Here is an 18,817-nt window from a genome sequence, read left to right on the forward strand (position 1 = left end):
CAAGTTCCTGATCACTGCTGGACAGGATACTGGTCTAGGGTACAGTTCTGATCTAACAAAACAGTTCCTGTGACTTTATTAATAATGTTAATGTCCTGTGAGTAAATATACAGTATTTATGAAAATAAGCTATCACAATGAAGGAGACCTTCTGTATATCCAAAGTAAGTTAATACAGAACTTACCAAATCTGAGCAATGACAGGCACCTTAGGAACCTGGCTCTACTCGCTCTGCTGCCCACAAAACTTGCTTCAGCAGAGTATCAGCTTTTTGAGACGAGACATCTCTTGGCAAGTTCAGCTGCTTTTTTACTAGGTAAAGCAGCAACAGAATTAAATAACAGAAAATTGCTGTGACATGTGGATTACTTGAAGCGAAAACTGTTCTTTATCAAAAGAGCTTTGATGTTGGCCTAATAATGATTTTCCTTAATAGCTGGGACTTGGCAAATGCTTGTAGCTTGGTGAGAAAAAAATCTCAGCTCCTGATTCTCCCAAACTTGCCCTGTGTCAGACCTTTTTAATCTGTGTTGCTCCTGAGCAGATGTTGTGCTCTGTGGTTATCTGCAATAAACCTTAGCACCAGACATGCTTAAATATAAAAACTGAACTGATTTACAAAGTTTAAAATGGTAGGGTTTTAAATTACCAGGTTTGGAAACAAAACTGTAATTAATAAACACAGGACAGTAAAACATTATTGGAGTGTGTCTGAAAATACTTTCCTGGGTGTATTTTAGTATGTATACGCCACAGAATAAGATTCACCAGCATTTAATATGTTAAGTTAAATTTGTCAGGATGTTTATTGTTAATTGCTGGCTTCTCCTTTCATCGCTTTGGTGCTGGTTTTGGGCTTTTTAATTTTAGCCTTCATCATGTACATTCATCTTTTACAGAACATATTTTTCTGTTACCTCATTGGAATGCAGCATCTGGATTTATAACAAACATGGCTGTGACAAGCCTTGTTTGTTCCTTATGGATTGGTACAAACTCAGAGAATGAGAATTTTGTATATGGTAAAGCTTTCTGCACCTTTCTGGCTCTACTAGTACCAGCCTCCTTAGCTAGAAAATTATTTCAGGTTTAAATACCATAACTGCTCATTGCAGTATATCCCACATTAACTGTCTTTTAAATTCCATATAATAAAAAGCACACATTTTATGTAGAAGTTAGGATATTTAGTTTCACAACATACTCATGATTTCCATAGTAAGAAACAGAATACAATGGATCCATACAGGCTTTTAAGTGGCTGTTTGCAGGCAACTGTAGCTTTCTTAGTAGAGCTGAAAGAAATTATGGGACTAAAACCAGTGAGATTCTTGACAGCTTCTCAAATGTCATAGCAGCTTTTCTCTTTTTATGACCTTGAGCTAAACTCACACAAATGCTGAACAAAATCAGATCTTATCTAACTTGACTAAATCATTTATCTTTCTGAATAGATACACATCACTGATAGACATCATTTAGTTCATGCAGCGTTTTTGGTTGATGCAGCTATGTAAGACGGACATGTTAAACAGCTGGTTTTGTGCTGCTGGAAGGACAGACAAGGGCATCCTTTGGAGCTGTTTTCCAACAGGCAGATATCTTGCCAAAGAGTGATGGTGTGATAGCTGATGTTCCGGGTGGATCGAGGGGAAGAACGGAGTGAAGCTTTCCAGTTTGTCTCCCGTTGTGCCTTTTCCTCCTTTTAGCATTTCTGATAGAAAGTAAATATATCAGGTGCGTTTTAGTTCATTTAATCAACTACATAGTTTTACTTTGGAGATTACAGGAAGGTGGAAGACATAAAATATTCTGGATTTTTTGGCACGTTTGCTTCCACTTCTTTCCTCATTTCTTGCTCTCCTTAGAGAAGGTTGCTACCTTCCACATGTGATAGCTTGCATGTCATCAACAATTAGAAGGTCCATTAGTTGATTATGAAGATAAGGCAGAACAAATTGATATTGGAAGAGAAATTACATGGGAAACCTATTTCAGACAAGAAATTGACTTTATGGCCAAAATTTTGATTTGCGCAAGAGAATTCAGTTCAGTTGCCTGAGATACTGTACGTATCTTTTCACCCTTACATTGATTTCAGGGAGAAATCAGTAACTAGGAACCTTTACATTGTGGTAATAAATGATATATACTCTCTATGCTTACATAATTTCCTAACTTGATACTATAGCAAGAGTCTGTCTCTCCTTAGAAACATATAATAATTTTGTGCAAATAACTTCTTGTTGTTTTACAGGCCAAAATTAGCACTTTAAATATCTCAGTCTTTTTTATAATTTTCCATTAGGTAATTTTACTGTTAATTCCTATGTCATTTTTTTGTTCCTCTTAGTTGTATGCTAAAGGTTTTGAGGTGCTATAGTAAATGATCCATTAATAATAAAAAATATGTCTAAACACCTGGAATGTAAAAACAGTAGATAAGAATAAAAGGTAATTGAAAACATTTATTGGAAAATAATTATGGAAAAAAGCAGAGAAAAAGCTGAGCAGTGAAACTCTCCCCCTCACCCTCCTTTCCCAATAAAAGAGCTTATATTTTTAAAATGTTTCCTTAATGTGCAGAAATACCTTACTATGGTGGTGTCCATGATAGCTGCTCCATTTTTTTTACAGTAATGCTTTCACATTTTTTCAAGCAAATGCTAAAAGGTTGCCTAAGAGCATGGCTGAAACCACACCTGGCCTCTGAAACCTCTGTTCTCACAGAAAAGAAATTGAATTTTCTTAGCTCACATTCTGGTCCCATAGTTCCTTTATGGCATTCAGTGTTTGTCCCTGGGGGTTTCTATTCTGTTGCAGCTCCCACCTTTACAATTTTTATATCATTCCTGCACCTTATTACTTTCCATTTCATGTTTCAGGTAAAAAATCCAATAAACCCAATTTCTTCTCTTTGATTCTCTTGAAGAAAATTAGAAAAGAAATGTGGAATGCACTTCAGTATCAGCACCAATAACATCTGAAATCACAATTAGCCTCATGACAAATACTAGTAATTAAAAATTCTTTGGCACAAAATGCCCATGCAGTTACATAGCCTGATCTTAAGTTTTCACACTGAGCTCCTCTGTGGAAAGCAGTAAGCACTGTATAAATACCTGACAGTTCAGAAGATTATCATTTATCAGTGAAACAGAATCTTGTAGATGCTGTAGAAACAAGCATGCAAGGGGCCTGGCTTCAGTGACTTGCATCTGGTGAAGTGATCAGCAATATCTGAACAGAGCGGGTGTAGAACACTACCTTATTTATCAGGGAGAACCTTCTTAACAAGAGTTGATAGGCCAGGGGCAGTTTAATTTCCTTTAGATGTAAGATGCTGCAGTCAGCAGAACAGAAATGGCTGAAAACCCTGAATTACGCTGGTTTTATACATAGTTCTGCTTCCTGAAGCTGCAGTCAGCACTTGTGTTGCCTGCACAAGGCAGACAGTGCTACTGGGTGTTACTGGAGTTGATGGAAGGAAGAGTAATGCATGCACTGGGTGAAACTACATCTAGTGGAGAGACCCAAAGGTTCCTGATACATCTTATTCTGACCTCTTTTTTATTTTCTTTTTTTTTTTTGGAAACAAAAGAATGAGCATCAAAGAGATCTTGTCTGTTTCATGGCTTCTAAAATTCCACTCCCAAATGTTCTTGCTTTCCTCCCATTTTCTCCCTATCCGGTGGGAGAGGCAAGTGAACGAGAGGCTGGGTGGGTGTTTGGCAGTTGTCCGGGGTCAACCCACCGCAGACACACCTGACACAGAGGGACCTTCTCATCAGGAGGACTTTCACCCTCCCTGTGGGATATGGAAGTGGTATGTAAGTGAGAGGCTCCTACAAAAAGGCATGATGTGAATTACAGAGGGAGTTCAAAAGGAGCAAAGAGCCCCTGCCATATGTAGAATTACCTGGAATAAGCTTTGTACTAGAACGTAGGGATTAAGTAGAGCCTTATACTCAGTACAGTTCTCCCAGATACAAGGCTTACTTTACAAAGAAAAGATGTTAGATGCTTACTTCATTTTTAAGCAGTGCACCTGCCTGCTAAGGCAGAGTAGGTTTGTTACCTATAATGGCACACTGAAAAAGGTCAGTGATATATTCCTAGGGAGATGTGCCAAGTGCTTGTGTGTCTGAAGTTTCTGCGAGAAATCTGGGCTTTTCTGAACTTGAAACTTCTGTGCGGTTGCAAGATACTACAAGGTAATTTTGAGTCTATGTTAGGTGAATCCACCAAGTTTTGGAGATAATTTTACTGGAAACAATTTCTTTTTGTAGGTAATTAATGTTGTTTTAGGCAATTGTAGTTATTAGTGCAACTTTGTATTTGGGGTGCTGTTGTGCCTCAGTGCAAGTACAGACTGCTCTATGTGTATCCAAAGTGATTCTTCCCTATTCCTCTATACTGTGCGATAATGAAATTGAGGTCTTCATTATGCTTAGAAATATTTGGAATTGCTGAGGGGGTAGGGAGGAAAAACACACAATTCAGACATGACCCACTTACCAGGCGGTAACAAGTCATTGCAGGTTAGCCCGTCTCCGGTAACTTTTCATGTGCGTGGTCTCAGCCTCCAGCACTCACAAATGTGATTCAAGTTGGTTTATTTAGCCCTTAAGGTAAAGTCAGTCTGACAATTTGGAAGGGATTACATCTTTGAACCCTTAATCAGATAATTTCCACTTAGCAACACTACTTCTGCTCATAGCACTGGTAGGGTGAAGCAGTGCTGTACAGATAAACGACACATCTGAATTCTGCCAAGGTTTTTACTTAAGCAGGACTGGGGAATAAAAGGGTTTTCTTTGGTTGCAGCTGTCTTTTGATTTAGAATATCGTTTAAAAATGATTAATGGAGTTTGTGCACTACTTGAATTTTCTGAAATATTTTGTGATGGAAGTCTTCTGTTTTGTGGTTTTCCTGAGTAGCCTGGGCAATGTTACTAGATTTTTTCAGTCTGACATCCTCTTTATGGCCTCCTTTTCAATAATTCAGTATTTCAATGGTGACATTTTCTATGGCCTCTTGCCTGGATCTGGTGAGTTCTGTAAAGTAGAAAGATGATATTTGTGTTTCATTTTTCATGTTAATCATAAGTAACCAAATTGACTGAATTATTCTGGCAGTGCATTAAGTAATGTGAACCCTATGGCAGTCCCTCAAATAAGGTTATTTTGGGTGCCCACAGCAACCTCTTTGAATATGCTGATGTTCTGTGCTATAGCTACTTTTTGTTTCTTTCTTTCTTTCTTTTTCTTCTTTTTTTTTTTTTTTTTTGTTTTCTTTTTCAATTACATTTAGTTTCTATTCAAATACTGATAGGCAGGCATAACGTGTCACATTTGTCTTATCCCAGGAGTTTTCATTCTCTTTCAGATCCCTAAGAATTGGCCAGTGGTAAAGCACTGTGCATTTACTGACAGAAGGCATGTTTTTTTCTGTTTAAATACCTTTCACCAACAGCTTTGAAGTAGCCCACAGATCTCCAGCAGTCCATGGAGCTGAAAACCACCATAATCCTGTTTCTTAATCTTAGTTTTCTTTAATTAAAGCTGTTTGATCATATTTGCAAAGTTAAACTAGATATGCATGTGTACATAACAGCAAAGTGAAATATTAATATTGACTCAAGCAACTTTGTTGTCTAGAAAATCTTCAAAAGGCAATACTAGTGGAAATGAGATGTTCAGTCATGGAAACCTGCGAAGGGTAGGATGCAGATTTGCGGCTCCTGTGTGATGGTTGAGCTCATTGGCCACGGCATCCTGCCTTGAAACTCTGGCTCATTGTTGCATCAGCCTCTCTGCAAACCTATTTTCTAGAACAACTCCCTAATCCTGCTGCATACATACCCTTCAGTCTCTTTGGGGCACATTTGAACTCAGCGATGCTGCAATTGTGAATTTCCCTTTCAACTGCCATTTAACAGTTTTTTCCCCAATGGAACATGTAAAGTGCAGTTCATACTACCCAACTTTAGACATCTATTGCAAGCTGTTCTTAGCTAAGCTGGGTATCCAGGTTTCTTGTTGGCCAGTGCAGATCTAGTCAGTGAAATCAGTGCCATTTAGGATACGATTTGCATGGTGGTCATCATTATTGTACTAAATTCTTCGCTTGAATTTGTGCCAGCCCCGATGCAGGCAGCTAGTGGGGAATATCCTAAGTGATGTTAAAGCCATTTGTAGGCACAGACAATGCTGGATGTGTGTCAGCGGGAAAATGCAGATACATCAGTGCTGGTTGGTGTGTTCTCCTCCCCTAGTTAGAAATTATTGTCAACTACATTGTTGAAAAGGTAAATTTTTATGAGGTCACATGTTAGGCATAGTGCCTGGACAGCTTTGTGGTGTTTGGTATGCCTGCCTTTCTGAGCCCATTTCATTTTACAGAAGAATGTGTAGGGTTTGAAATACTTTAAAAAACAAATAAGAGCAGAAAGTCAAAAACAACAGTTACCTTTTAATACAACACTTAAACCTTTTCCCGGGAACAGCATCAGTGGCTGATAGTTCAGCGTTTTGTTTGTATCTAATGATAAGATTTTGTATCCCCTCTCAGTGCTCTGGTCACAGAATCACAGAACAGTTCGGTTGGACCTTCAAAGGTCACCAGTGCAGCCCCTGCTCTGACCTTGTTCATGCTCAAGACAGACGATGTTCACTCCACACCACTCTCCTTTTCTAAAGCTAAAATCTAAACCTTTCAATTATCTGATCTCTTGTATCTAGCTCGTATCCAGCTGGTTTATGAGGTGTAAAGCTCCTTTGAGCGGGTCATCCCTTGGTCCCGCCGGGATCCGGGGTTCCCGGGCTCACACACAGCTCGCCAGCCGCCCCCACCATGTGGGGAGGAGAGGCTGGGCCTGCTCAGCCCCTCTCCCGTCCCAGGTCGGGGGCGCTGTGGCGGTCACCGGCGCCTGGCACAAAGCACCGGGCTCCTCCCGCGCAGTCGGTGCCGAGGCCAAGCGCGGTCGGACTCACCTATGAGGAGCCGCCGCGGGGGCACCGCGCATGCGCTTCCCGACGAGTTTCCGCCCGGAGCCCTTTCCCTGCGTCTCCACTTCCGGTGTTTCATTTTTCCCTTTCCGGCCGGTGCGAGGGGAAAGATGGCGTCGCGCAAGGAAGGCTCCGGGGCTGCCGGCAGCGGCTTCGGCGCCTCCAAAGGCAAAGGCAAGGCCGCCGCCACGGGGGACTCGGCCGTCAAGCAAGTGCAGATCGACGGGCTGGTGAGCGGAGGGGCCGGGGCCGCCGCTGGCGGAGGGGCGGGCGGGACGGGCGGGACGGGGCGGCCGCGTGGAGCGGCCGGCGGGGCCGGTCCCGTGTGCGGGCGGTGCCGCGGCCGGGCCGGTGTCCGACCAGGGGACAGTGTCCGCACCGACAGGCAGCAGCGGTGCCGTCCTCGGCCCGAGCTCCCCACCCCGCGGACGGGCTCCCCGTCGGCCCATCCCGGGAGCGGGTTGTGGCTCCCGGCCGCTGTCAGCGCACGGATTAGTTGCTTTTAAATATTCCCGTTTTCCTTCACTCCCGCTGCCCTGGTGCTCGGGTTTTCTGTTCCCATCTTTCATAGCTCAAACTATTGAAAACTGCACAGGTGTAAGAGGTGGTGAGCACGGTGGGGTTTTCCTTCATATGTTTTGCTTTTTATTTTCTCTGTTAGGACTGTGAACACCTACCGTTTTTTATTAATAAAAAACAAATCGATGGATTGAAGAGGTTTAGTAGAAAATGAAGCCACCCTAATAGGGATGATCCATGCTGACCTTGAGTGAAATAGTGTCTACTGAAGTGGGTTCTGGGCTTTGCTGCTGGATACACAAGTCTTATGAGGGCTGGTGGATGGAGCTGGGGCTGTTCTGCCTGGAGAAAAGGAGGCTGAGGGGAAACCTTATTGCTGTCTGCAACTACCTGAAAGGAGGTTGTAGCATGGAGGGAGTTGGTAGCTCCTCCCAAGCAACAAATGATATGATAAGAGGAAATGGCCTCAAGTTGTGCCAGGGGAGGTTTATATTGGGTATTAGGAAAAAAATATTCACGGAAAGGGCTGTCAAGCATTGGAACAGGCTGCCCAGGGAAGTGGTGAAGTCACCATCCCTGGAGGTGTTTAAAATGTGCATAGACAAGGTTCTTAGGGACATAGTTCAGTGCTGGAGTTAGGTTATTTTTGGACGCAATGATCCTGAGGGTCTCTTCCAACCAAAATGATTCTATGGTTCTTTGCATTTGAGTCAGTTCATGTCTCATACAATTGATACTACTCACAATGACAGAGAGTGAGGAAAAATAGTTACTTAAGCTTCTTAAGGACAGAATCATTGCTACTTCTTGTATTTCCCAGCTGTCACTGGAACACTGTACAGCTGAAGCGTGAAGGAGTCAGTGTACTGGTAATGAGAAGGAAGATCATAATTCTGGGGCAAGCTTTGAAGCCTACTTGGTGTTTATTAGTGATAGTCTCCAGTCATTATCCTGGAGTTACACAGTATAGTAAATGTTTGGGAAGAGAAAGTATACCTTATTTGTCTGTAGTGGTTCTTATGAAAGAGTCTATTTGAATTCATTAGTGGATTTTTGCAGTATTCTGCTCAACTGTCTGCATATCTGTGCCTTTGGTGCACATAGCGTTTTCAAAGAGCGGTGAAAACTGACCAGTTTTGAAATGGAGCCCTAAAAATATAGGAGCTGACAGCAAACTGCTGCTGTTGCAAGCAGACTAGAGCCTAATGGACAGTGGTATGTGTGTGGCTTTTTATTAGCAAGTTTGAGGAAACAATGAAAAAGAGAATGGGTAAGAGCAGGATACAGGTTGATGCCTTTAATTCCATTTCTGTGGGTGTAAAACCTGTTTTATCAGCTTTGGACTTAGTAACAACTGTTAAGTTGGATTCCTTTTGTTCCTACTTCAAAGAAAGAAAGAGAGCAGATGTTTCAAAACTGTTCCGTACCAGATGTGTAATCTGCTTTGTGAACTACTATTCGTTCAGATCAACTGTGAGTGGCTCTGATGGGCTGCTTCTGACAGTCCAACAAGTACCTGTGAATTCTTCTTGCTTTATGCTTTTATTTTTCTGCTTGTGTATTCTTCTGGTACAGCACAGTGGTGCCTCTTGCATGGAGTCTGTATGGAGGAGGGTAACTTACTGAAAACAGTAGAAAGCTTTCACCTTTCCACCTAGTGAAGATATCTGCCAATGGATCTTACGCAAAGTGTTCTCAGGACAGCCAGTGTGGTTCACAAACTTCCATGACAACTGTGGTGAAATGTTTGCATAGATTTGCTTGCTTTGTGAACGAAGTTGCTCCCACTGCAAGTCCTTAGACTGTCTTACTGAAATTCTGCTAAAACATTCTAATATCTTGCTGATTTGAATGTCTCATCCGTGCTCTCACGAAGTAACAAGACTTCATCAGTCAACTTGACGATGACCAGGGTGATCATGTGCCAATATTGGGGATGAATTGGTGGGTGTCAGGGCAGTTAGCGATCTCGTTCTCTTCCCTGGTGCCTCATCTCTTGGCAGTGGCATAAGCAATCCTTTCAAATGGGACTGCTTTGAAAGCAAAGGCGTGCAATGGATGTTGCTTTTAGGTCTGTGTGTGCAAAATAGAAGATGCATCAGTCTTCTCTATGTGTGAGAATGTGAACGTACTTTTAGAAAGCTTGTTATTTCAGAGAAACAGTAAAATAAAATATTAGTAATGAAGAGAAGTTCTAAATGTCAGTATGTTAGCTTAAAACATATTACGTAATTCTGCAGCAATACCTGCTTTTCTGGCCTACTTTTAAATTTGGTATAACTATAGAGCATCCTGTAGTTAACGTCTATTAATCTTATTCCATATTTTTTTACTCAATGGTCTAATTTGGATTTAGATCAAGTACAATTTTATTTCAGGTAACACAGTAGTAAAATAAAAAGCACTGCCATGGCAAGAGTAAAAGCTAACTTTTGGTTATGAATGAAACCCCAACTAATAAGATAGGCTAAATTCACTTAACTTTAAAAAATGTTAGTACTGTTGAGTATTCTACAAAAAAAAAATAGCATCAAAATTTAAGAAGATTGAGGTGAACTGTAGATATTTGATAACTTGACTGATGTACCTGAATGCTTATTTATAAAATGCCTCTGAAATTGAATGTGAACGTAGATTTCCAGCGATGAAATTGAATGTGAATGTAGGTTTCCAGTCTTCACAGTTTGACAAGAAAGAGGGGAATATAAAAGTCTATACCTTTTTCTGTTAGCTTTTCTACAAGATAATTAAGGTATCAGTCATCAAATGACACGTACAGCTGTCTACTGTGTCAGCATCATTATGTGATTCCAAGTATTTTATTCTATTCTTGATAGCTTGAGCATGGTTTTATTTTCTGAATATTTTTTGAGAGATCTGTAGCAGACAAATTATCAGTATATACAGCTACATGGGCAGTTTCAAATTAAGAATGTCTTTTGTAAAGTAAAATAAGCAGAAGTGGGTGGTATCTTTCATCCAGCTCAAGAATACGAGGAACGACTGCAATATCAAAGAAAATTGACTCTATCCAGTTACTTTTACAACACAGAAAGAGACACTTATTGTACATGGATTCAGAGCCACTGATGTTGAGGAGATTTGTTAAATAAGGCATCTTTGAGGTGGTCCTTTCTTGGAAGTGGTCATCTTCTGGATTATTGAACTGAGTGGGTATTGCAGTTTAGACTGTGATGAATAGAAATACAAGATTTCTGTTATTCCATTTAAGACAATGTTGTGATCTGCTTTGAGTTTGTTTAATAATAAAGATGAGTAGTGGCAGCCTATGATTGTTCTACATATCACTGTTTTGCTCATCCCTAGTGAGTAGGGATATGTACTCTATATAAGACTTTGTACCACTAAGGGATAACAGGCTTTTAGTTGCATATTATGGAAAGTCCTAATATGTCACTGGTTTATGCCATCATAAGGTGTGCTCATCCAGCTTGTGTTGATTCAGCTAAAAAAGTATCCCATATGTTTAAGTTTTTATGTTGAGCTTTTGTTGATATAGCACTGTGACAGAAAAGCTATACATGAATAAATCTACCGTGAAAGCAGTTTCCAGTGTAGGTGGTCTAGTCTTTCTAAGAAATTAGAAATTGCAGGGTAAAAAAAATAATCCTCCAGAAACTCATATTTATAATGTGCTTTTTCTTTCAGATGAGATGTAAGTTTTCGAGTATTTTTTTTTGGCCATCCTGATGAAAAGATCAGCAGATGAGTGCAATATATCATATTTTGTTGTCTTTGCTTCCTGTTGTAGAAATTTGAATGGAGATTCTATTGTGTTCTCTCCACTCAAGTAGCCCAAAGAAAACTTCTGTTCAAAGTAGTGGTGATCACATGCATAGGATATTTGTTTTTATTTTTTATTTGCCCCTGTATAGCTGTGGGTAAGAAGCCTTTTCATATTTCTGCTCTTTTTGAGAGATTAGCACTGAGCCTGATCACTCAAATGTATGATGATTATGACTACAGGAAGCTTCATGAAGACTCTCAAATGCCTTCTGGAGTTCTTAGAAACAGTAAATGTAAGTTTTATAGTGAGTGTCCATCTGTGATAAGCACAGAAGAACAAATTATGATTTTAATATAAGAACAACAGAAAAAAAAAGAATGAATGGATCTTTGCAGCTTGGTTTGCAGTATATTTTTGGACCTAATTAGAGCTCATACCTTCTTAAAGCTATTTGTCCATTTGGAGAACTGTAAGCTTTTTTACCTTGTGCAGTTTGCTTTCTGAAGGCATTTTTAGAATGTGAGCGAGCTTAGTCTTCAGATAGTCTCTTTACTCAGCTATCTGCTTGCACAAAGTTCTCTTGAAGTAAGTTTAGTTTCTTAGATTTAATAAAACCACCAACAGCTTTGGAAGTACAAGTGGAAGAACATATATAAGCACGGAAATCCTCTAAGTTTTCCTTCTATAGGAAACTAGACTAATAATTCTACTGACTCAGTGTCTTATTGGAATGTGCGTTACTGATGTGGTCACCTCCAACTGTTTTGTAGTCACATTTTAAGAGCAGTACGGGGTTAAGATCACTCTATGATCATCTTTTGCCGCTTGCGAATGTAAATTTAAAGAGAATTCAGACCTATGAAGACTAAAAATTACTTCGGTTTATTAGTAGTTCTGGAGCTTCTGCTGGCTCTCACCTACCTGGTGGTAGAGCAGGACAGCTAGTTCCAGATAGACCGGCTGCATTCCCAGTTGACTGCAACTGTATCTGAGTGGAAAAGTTGTGATTGTGACCAGACGTTGAGGAATCTCTTGCAGATAATGATATTTTGTCTCTGTTCACGTACTCATTGAAAGGAAGGACATATAACATAGGCTTTTTCTAAGCTTCCTGTAGTGGGGAGAAAGGATGGCACAGCTCTGGCGTGTGTGTGTGTGAGGAATGCGCAGAAGGAAAGAACGTGGGATTTCGCAGTTGTTCACGTGCAGCAGATTGTCCCATTGTTTTTTCCTGCTGGGTGGGGAAGTGTCAACAGATATGACAAATGTTGTAAAGTGTGGCATTTACTACACTTGCTGGAGGCCCTTCTGATTTTTTTGTGTAGCTAGTGGGGTCCAGGTGTGTAAGAGAACCATATTATAGCTTCAACACTTAGAGATTTCTGGCAATATCCACGGGTGTAGTTTAGACTAGGTTGTGCATGGCTTTGTGAGATGTTTCTTCAACACTTAAAAGCTTGCTGGATTTTCAGTTTCACAGTTGTATAACTCTTAAAAGCCACTCTCAGGATCTTCCCCAAAGGGGTAATAATTATCACATGCTGTCTGAAATAAATGTAAAGCAATGCTGTAATTTGCTTACCTTTTTCTTTTTTTTTTGCAAGAGGTGTTGATGGGCTCTTGTTTGTTGTACTTTTAGGAATTTTTTAGTGGGGGCTGAATCTTTTTGGAATTCAGCTGCTGAAATTAATCAGATTTGGTTCACTGACATAATGTATTTTTCCTTCAGGAAGGTACAATAAATTTCAGACTGCAAGCTGATAGATTTTTAGAACCTAAGCGGTAGTTATTCCCTTGAATGGAAAGAAATGTTCAGGTTAGCTGAATAGATGTGCCACTTTCATTAGTAGCTACCTGTACAGTCAAGTGACCTGTGTTAATCTACAAAAGGAAAGATACATGTATCTATGAATTAAAATTAAAAACTAGAGTTACTCCATATGGTGAGTTATGGGTTGTTTTTGACCACTAGTATGTATATAATGGGTATATGGAAACTTTTTTTGGGAAAATAATATAGCTGTGGGTTGGGAGACTGGGATCTTTTAGCAAGACAAGTGTGCTGGCTGCTAGGCCAAATAAGTGGTTTTTTTAATCAAATTTGCCTTCAGAGTAGTGAGAGTACTGGGAAGCTGTTCCATTATCTGCAAATCCTCTGCATGAGAATATTCTGTGAAGGAGAGTAAAAGTAAAGGAAAATAATTCCGTATCCAACTAAGTCCTTAAGCACCAATATATGACTTTTATTTTTTTTCTTTTTTAAAAAGCTAACCCCTTGAATTTATGTATGCATTTAAAAATTTATATCTGGTAATGTTTTGGAGAACACAGTGTTGATTGACTGAATAAAGTTTTCTTATACATTGCTCTTGCATAACAACATACTTGAAGCTTTAACAACATGTTAAAGCATTAATATGCACATTGCTCTGATTATTTCATTACTGGGAATGATGTTTCCTTTTTTATTAAACCACTGCATAGTAAGTCATTTTACACTTACACCCATTGCACACAAATTTTACATATTGTAGAAAGCAGTAAAAGCTATGTAGGCTTCTCAAAACAACTATGCTTTGCTTTATCTTCATAGCTGCTAGTGTGGAAAGGCTCAATACTGGTAACCAGTTACCATCCCATAGTTAAAGGATATTGCTGGAGCTTTCAACAGAAGCCTTTATGGACAGCAGTGGTTGAGGTTTACCTGAATCTTCAGGCCATCAAACAGAGGTGAGGGTTGGAGGCCATGTTAATACTCAAGGTGATCTTCTAATGCCAGGTAATATTAGGTATCAATATTTGTTTGAGGTACTTAATTCTGTGAGTCTTTGAATATGTGTTTAGGTGTACCTATTAAAATTTGTGTAGAACTTATGTTAAACCTTAAGATATCCTTGTCAGTTTATTTATATTAAATACAAACATTAATTGGCTAAAACATAAATATGTCAAGAAGATGGTTAGAAGTTGTAGGCCTTGTTTGCCCTTGTATTTGCACCAGTGTGCTATAGTGTAGATGCTTCTCTTGTGTCAGATATGACTGATTTAATCAAAGATTGTTACTCTCATCTTGGTTACATCATCCCTGATTTGGTGATGGTGTAGTGTGCCTAATGGGTTGTATTCTCATTTATGGCATGTAGAGGGTTTTTTTTCTTTAAAATAAATAAAAACATGCGAGTCTATGTTTTTAAAAACAACCTAACGTTACTGAATTGTTTTTCGATAGTTACTCTACTCACAGTTATGGTATTTAAGTTGCTTGTGCCTTGTTTTCTTATTACCAGCCATTTTTGTCCTAAAGGCTTACAAGAGAGAGGACTGTCTCCCCAGCTGTTTATAGGGAAAGCTGGTTGGCTTCTTGGGTGGGGAGCTCTTTGGTACAATATGTTTGGTCATAGTAAATGAAATAAGGTACCATGTTTACTGACCATGAGTTCTTGAGACTCATCTTGCAAATGTTTGTTTAAGCACTTTTTAAAATGACAACTTTTGGCACTCTTGGAAAGAAAGCAATCAATTTCCATGGTATTCGAGTCACTGGTAATAACAGCGAAGCCTGTATTGAATTGGCTAAAAATCTTTGACATTTCTTAAGTTGTGAAGATTGTGCTTTTCCTAGCTTTTATTGTAGTTTCTTCCCTTCTCTGTTACCCTTTTTGAAGACTTCACAAGAATGCCCAGGCTGTGTGTTCTGCCTGCTGTTCTCTGTACAGTTTCTTGACATTGCAGACCTGTAAAACAGGATTTCAGGATATAATATCCTTCAGGCTGTATTTTGTGTGTCCTCTGGAGGAGTTCAAGTGGAACTTTAAGTTGAAGTTTAATCCATTTGACTTTTCTTTGACATGTTTCCCTAAAAATTTAGATCAGATTACCCTGGCACTGAGAGTTAGTGTGGGAATTGAATCCTAGCTTGATGTGTTCATGGATACCTTGAACCATGGAGAAGACAGAAGCATTTTTTTTTAATAGTTGGGTGGTATGTATATGCTTTCTATTAATCATCAGGTACTATGAGTTGCATGAATCTAGCCAGACAGAAACTTCTAAAATATAATCTGTGCTTACATTCAGAAGAGAAAGCGTCGATGTGTACGAGCAAGTTGAAAGGGGAAGAACCTCCTTGGAATATAAGATTGCCCAAATTTCAGGCTTAGTGAGGTTGAGGCAGTGAAGTTCTGAGGCATCACACTGTGTTGGCTCTCTCACCCCAGCTGGCTGCCTGGTTCGTGACACTTCAGCAGGACAGTTAATAGCACTTGATGGAAAATGTCCCCCAGTGTCTGACCTGCTGGATTTTATGAGTTACCTTTGTCGGTTACCAGAGTAACAGGGGTACAAATCAATGTGGTAAAGAGTTGGATGAAGTGTTCCAAGTACACAATCTGTTCTTCTGTGTTCTTTATGCCTCTTTTTACATTGGCACATTTCTATTTAAAACAAAACTAAAAAAAATTCATTTATTTATGTTGTTGCTGCTGGTTTGCTAATCTAGGGTCCTCCCTGTTCTGGATCTGTAAGTGATTTCTTCCAGCAATTAAGAGCCTTTTTTTTTTTTTTAATTATTATTTTAATTTTTTTTTTTATTTGTGAACTCTTGCTGTTGATTTAATTCTTAAATATAGACACTATCTCCTTTGAGATTTCTTAACTTGAAATAGTTAAAGTACCCACGTCATGGCAGTTTTAGGATTAAAATGTCAGTGTGTCTCATCAGTGGGTAGCAGGTATACTTGCTAACAGAGCACAAACTTTAAATGATTTGTAAGAGTGCACTGGTGCATTCAGCATCTACTAAGTGTCATGGTAAGTATGCTCTAGTGAGGCATTTAGAACTAGAACATCTGGTATCACTTCATACCATGAAACTAGTGTGCTGACAAAAGGAGTTAATCTCAGTGTGGAGGTGGTTTAATGTGTTGAGCAGTGTTACACTTCAGGACTTGAAGGGGAAAATATTATTTCCAAACACCCTTTTTTTGCTGTGGGCAAGGAGAAATGATGTGTTGCCTTCTACACTACTGTTATTAACAGTTACACCTCTCATTGTTTTTTGTTCCTGTTATATGCGTCTCAAACTGATCTCTTGCCTTGTAATTATGTATGCATAGCTGTTGAAAACTGTAAATCATGCTCTTGTGGTATCTGTTTGGCTGTGTTAATATCAAGGAAAATAATATTTCCAACAAATAGCTTTCAAATAATTTACTATGTTTTGGTGATTAAAATGTTACATCAGAAGCAAATGAGATAATAAGCATCACTTTTGTTTCTTATTTAGGTGTAAAATATGACTCTTGTATCTACGAGTGTGGAGGTGACAGCTGTTGGCTTTGCTGAGACAACGCTTTGTGTCCTCTTGCACACTGGAGGGTTCTTAAATATTCTCCTTTGGTTTCCAGTTCATGGTAACTGAAGTAGAGCTTTGCAGCTGATGTGCAGCTTGGTGTGGGTTAGGGCAGCCTGCAGCAGGTCACAGGCAGAAAAATGACAGATACAGATACTGAAAGGCCCTTTGTGTTTGTATAAGATGAACATATTTTATGCCCTATTATGTCTTGGGACTTCTTCTCCTGGCTTTTATCTAAATCTTACAGATTTTATGAGAGGCCTTGTAAGACGAGGAATGAGTCTTTTGTTTTCTCTAGTCTTTAAAAAAAAGATAATATATTTTCAACTTATTGTTGCTTTAGTCTTTTTTTATTAATCTTTCTTTGCCAGAGGCATTTTTTGAATGTGATTACTTTGTGTTTTTTTCCCATATTTACACACATGCTCAAAATACATTCTCAGTGTATAGTTTTGAGCAGGCTGTTCTTTCATATTTGTTAAGATTAACAGAGATGTTAAGATTACAGAGATGTAATACCTGCTTTAGCAACAATGCTTAGCAGTTATATTACTGCATGTCAAGTGTATCGTAATGGAAAGTAAATACATTGTTAATGTAAGAAATTGGAAAATTTCATGTCTCTATATAAAGAAATCTTATTAGTCTTTTGTAAGACTATCCAATAACCTAAAATCAACACTGCAAAATAAAGACAATGTAACTGGTTTAGCTTTTATGTCTTTTGTAGCATACATAGAAAAAGTTATTTTATGTGGGTGCATATTTAAGATAAGCATTTAATTCACTTTTTTTTTTTTCCTTGTCTCAATCCAATTTTAAAGTTAATAGAGAGGTTTATTTACTCACTGGAGTTTGAGGATGCGCCTCAATTTTGCTGCGTGCATGCAATAACAGACTAATTCTCTTTTTAAATGTTTGGTCTTTTACTGGAAAAGGGGGGTTAGGATGGTGCTTTGAGCACATAAGGCTTGTCAGTCTCAGCCTTTGTTCTGCTTAAACGTTGTATCCTGCTTTGCAGGCCATTTGCTGCGCATCCTTCCCATTCAGTGGAGCCCCATATTTGTGCAACAGGCGATATAGAGTATTTGTGTTAAGTGCAGTGCCCATGTGGTGTTTAGGTTCTTAGTTGGAGGTGTAAGTCACTTCTGGTCAATATTTTTTTTTTCCAATGCATACCTGAGAAAAACAAGCAATCTCATTGACAAAATTCTTCTTTACCATAGGGCTGAGTTTTGAACACTTAAAGCTCGATTATTTTTTATGATTACATTTTTATCAATGGAGAAACTGTTTTTTTTAACTTTAGATGGCATATTGGGTATTTATTACAGCTATCATATTACTTTTTGGGAACAATCTGCAAGCCATACTACCTTATTCATTGGCACTCTCAGTGATAAAATTAGAATGATCTTTTTTAATTTCACTGTCGCAGTAGCTGTTATTAGAAATGGAGCTCTTCTGAAAGTGGGTTTCACATGACTATGTTCAGATTGGTGATACAAAGGCAAGTCTTATCTTTATTTGAAAGATGGAAAAGCTGAAGCTTAGCAGCAACAACTTACTTTCATATTTTTTTCCTCAACTTTATACTTTAAGTCAGCAGGAGAATAGACTCTATCCAGGCTCGGTTCTCTGGATTGCGCTACCTGTGAGGAGGAGGATCTGTCTCTGCCGCAGCCCCTTCACACATAACCAGGCATTTGCCAGAAAGGATAAGTGCTTGAGTGTGGAAAAAAACTGTTGCACAAAGGGTTATGAATTATTAAAATGACATGGAAGTAATGTCCAGTAGGGATTTTACTGGTTACTTGGAAGCATCTGTTGACTGCATATGGAAGTCATGATGTGAAGACACACCCTGAAATAGTGTATGTATTCCAGTTCCGTTGTGCAGGGTGTGGGCTTTGGATAAGATCCGCAGTCTCAGATCAGCCCCCGCTCCCTCCTCCCCATTTGGCTCTGCCCTGTTGTACTAATTTTTGAAGGTCAAATAGATAAGTGTAGCTGTCTTGCAGTTTCTCTTCAGCTTCAAAATGATAATAGTTTGGCACAATCTGATTGCAAAATAGGCTGTTAAATAGAATTTGCTGCTGCTGCTTTGGGCTGTCATCTTTAAATCTTTCCAGAGGAAGCTGCTGGAAGTTGGTGGTGAAGAGAAAACCTTTTGCTTGCAGATACA

The 18,817-nt window shown here is 39.2% G+C and overlaps 1 protein-coding gene and 1 long non-coding RNA gene across 2 annotated transcripts in view; both read left to right on the top strand.

Moving 5' to 3' along the window:
• The first annotated feature begins 7,108 nt into the window (after positions 1 to 7,108).
• Positions 7,109 to 18,817, top strand: part of EIF3H (eukaryotic translation initiation factor 3 subunit H) — an 87,379-nt gene continuing 75,670 nt past the window's right edge. The window contains exon 1 of the mRNA XM_080340147.1: positions 7,109 to 7,242. Within this exon, the coding sequence (XP_080196273.1) occupies positions 7,123 to 7,242 (120 nt within the window). The 5' untranslated portion in view covers positions 7,109 to 7,122. The remainder of the gene's footprint in view (positions 7,243 to 18,817) is intronic.
• Positions 13,895 to 17,339, top strand: LOC308037564. The gene is made up of 2 exons (XR_013921835.1): positions 13,895 to 14,009; positions 16,564 to 17,339. It is a non-coding gene; the product is annotated as an uncharacterized lncRNA (long non-coding RNA).

This window comes from Nesoenas mayeri (assembly GCF_963082525.1).
Source record: "Nesoenas mayeri genome assembly, chromosome: 2".
Classification (NCBI taxonomy): Eukaryota; Metazoa; Chordata; class Aves; order Columbiformes; family Columbidae; genus Nesoenas; species Nesoenas mayeri.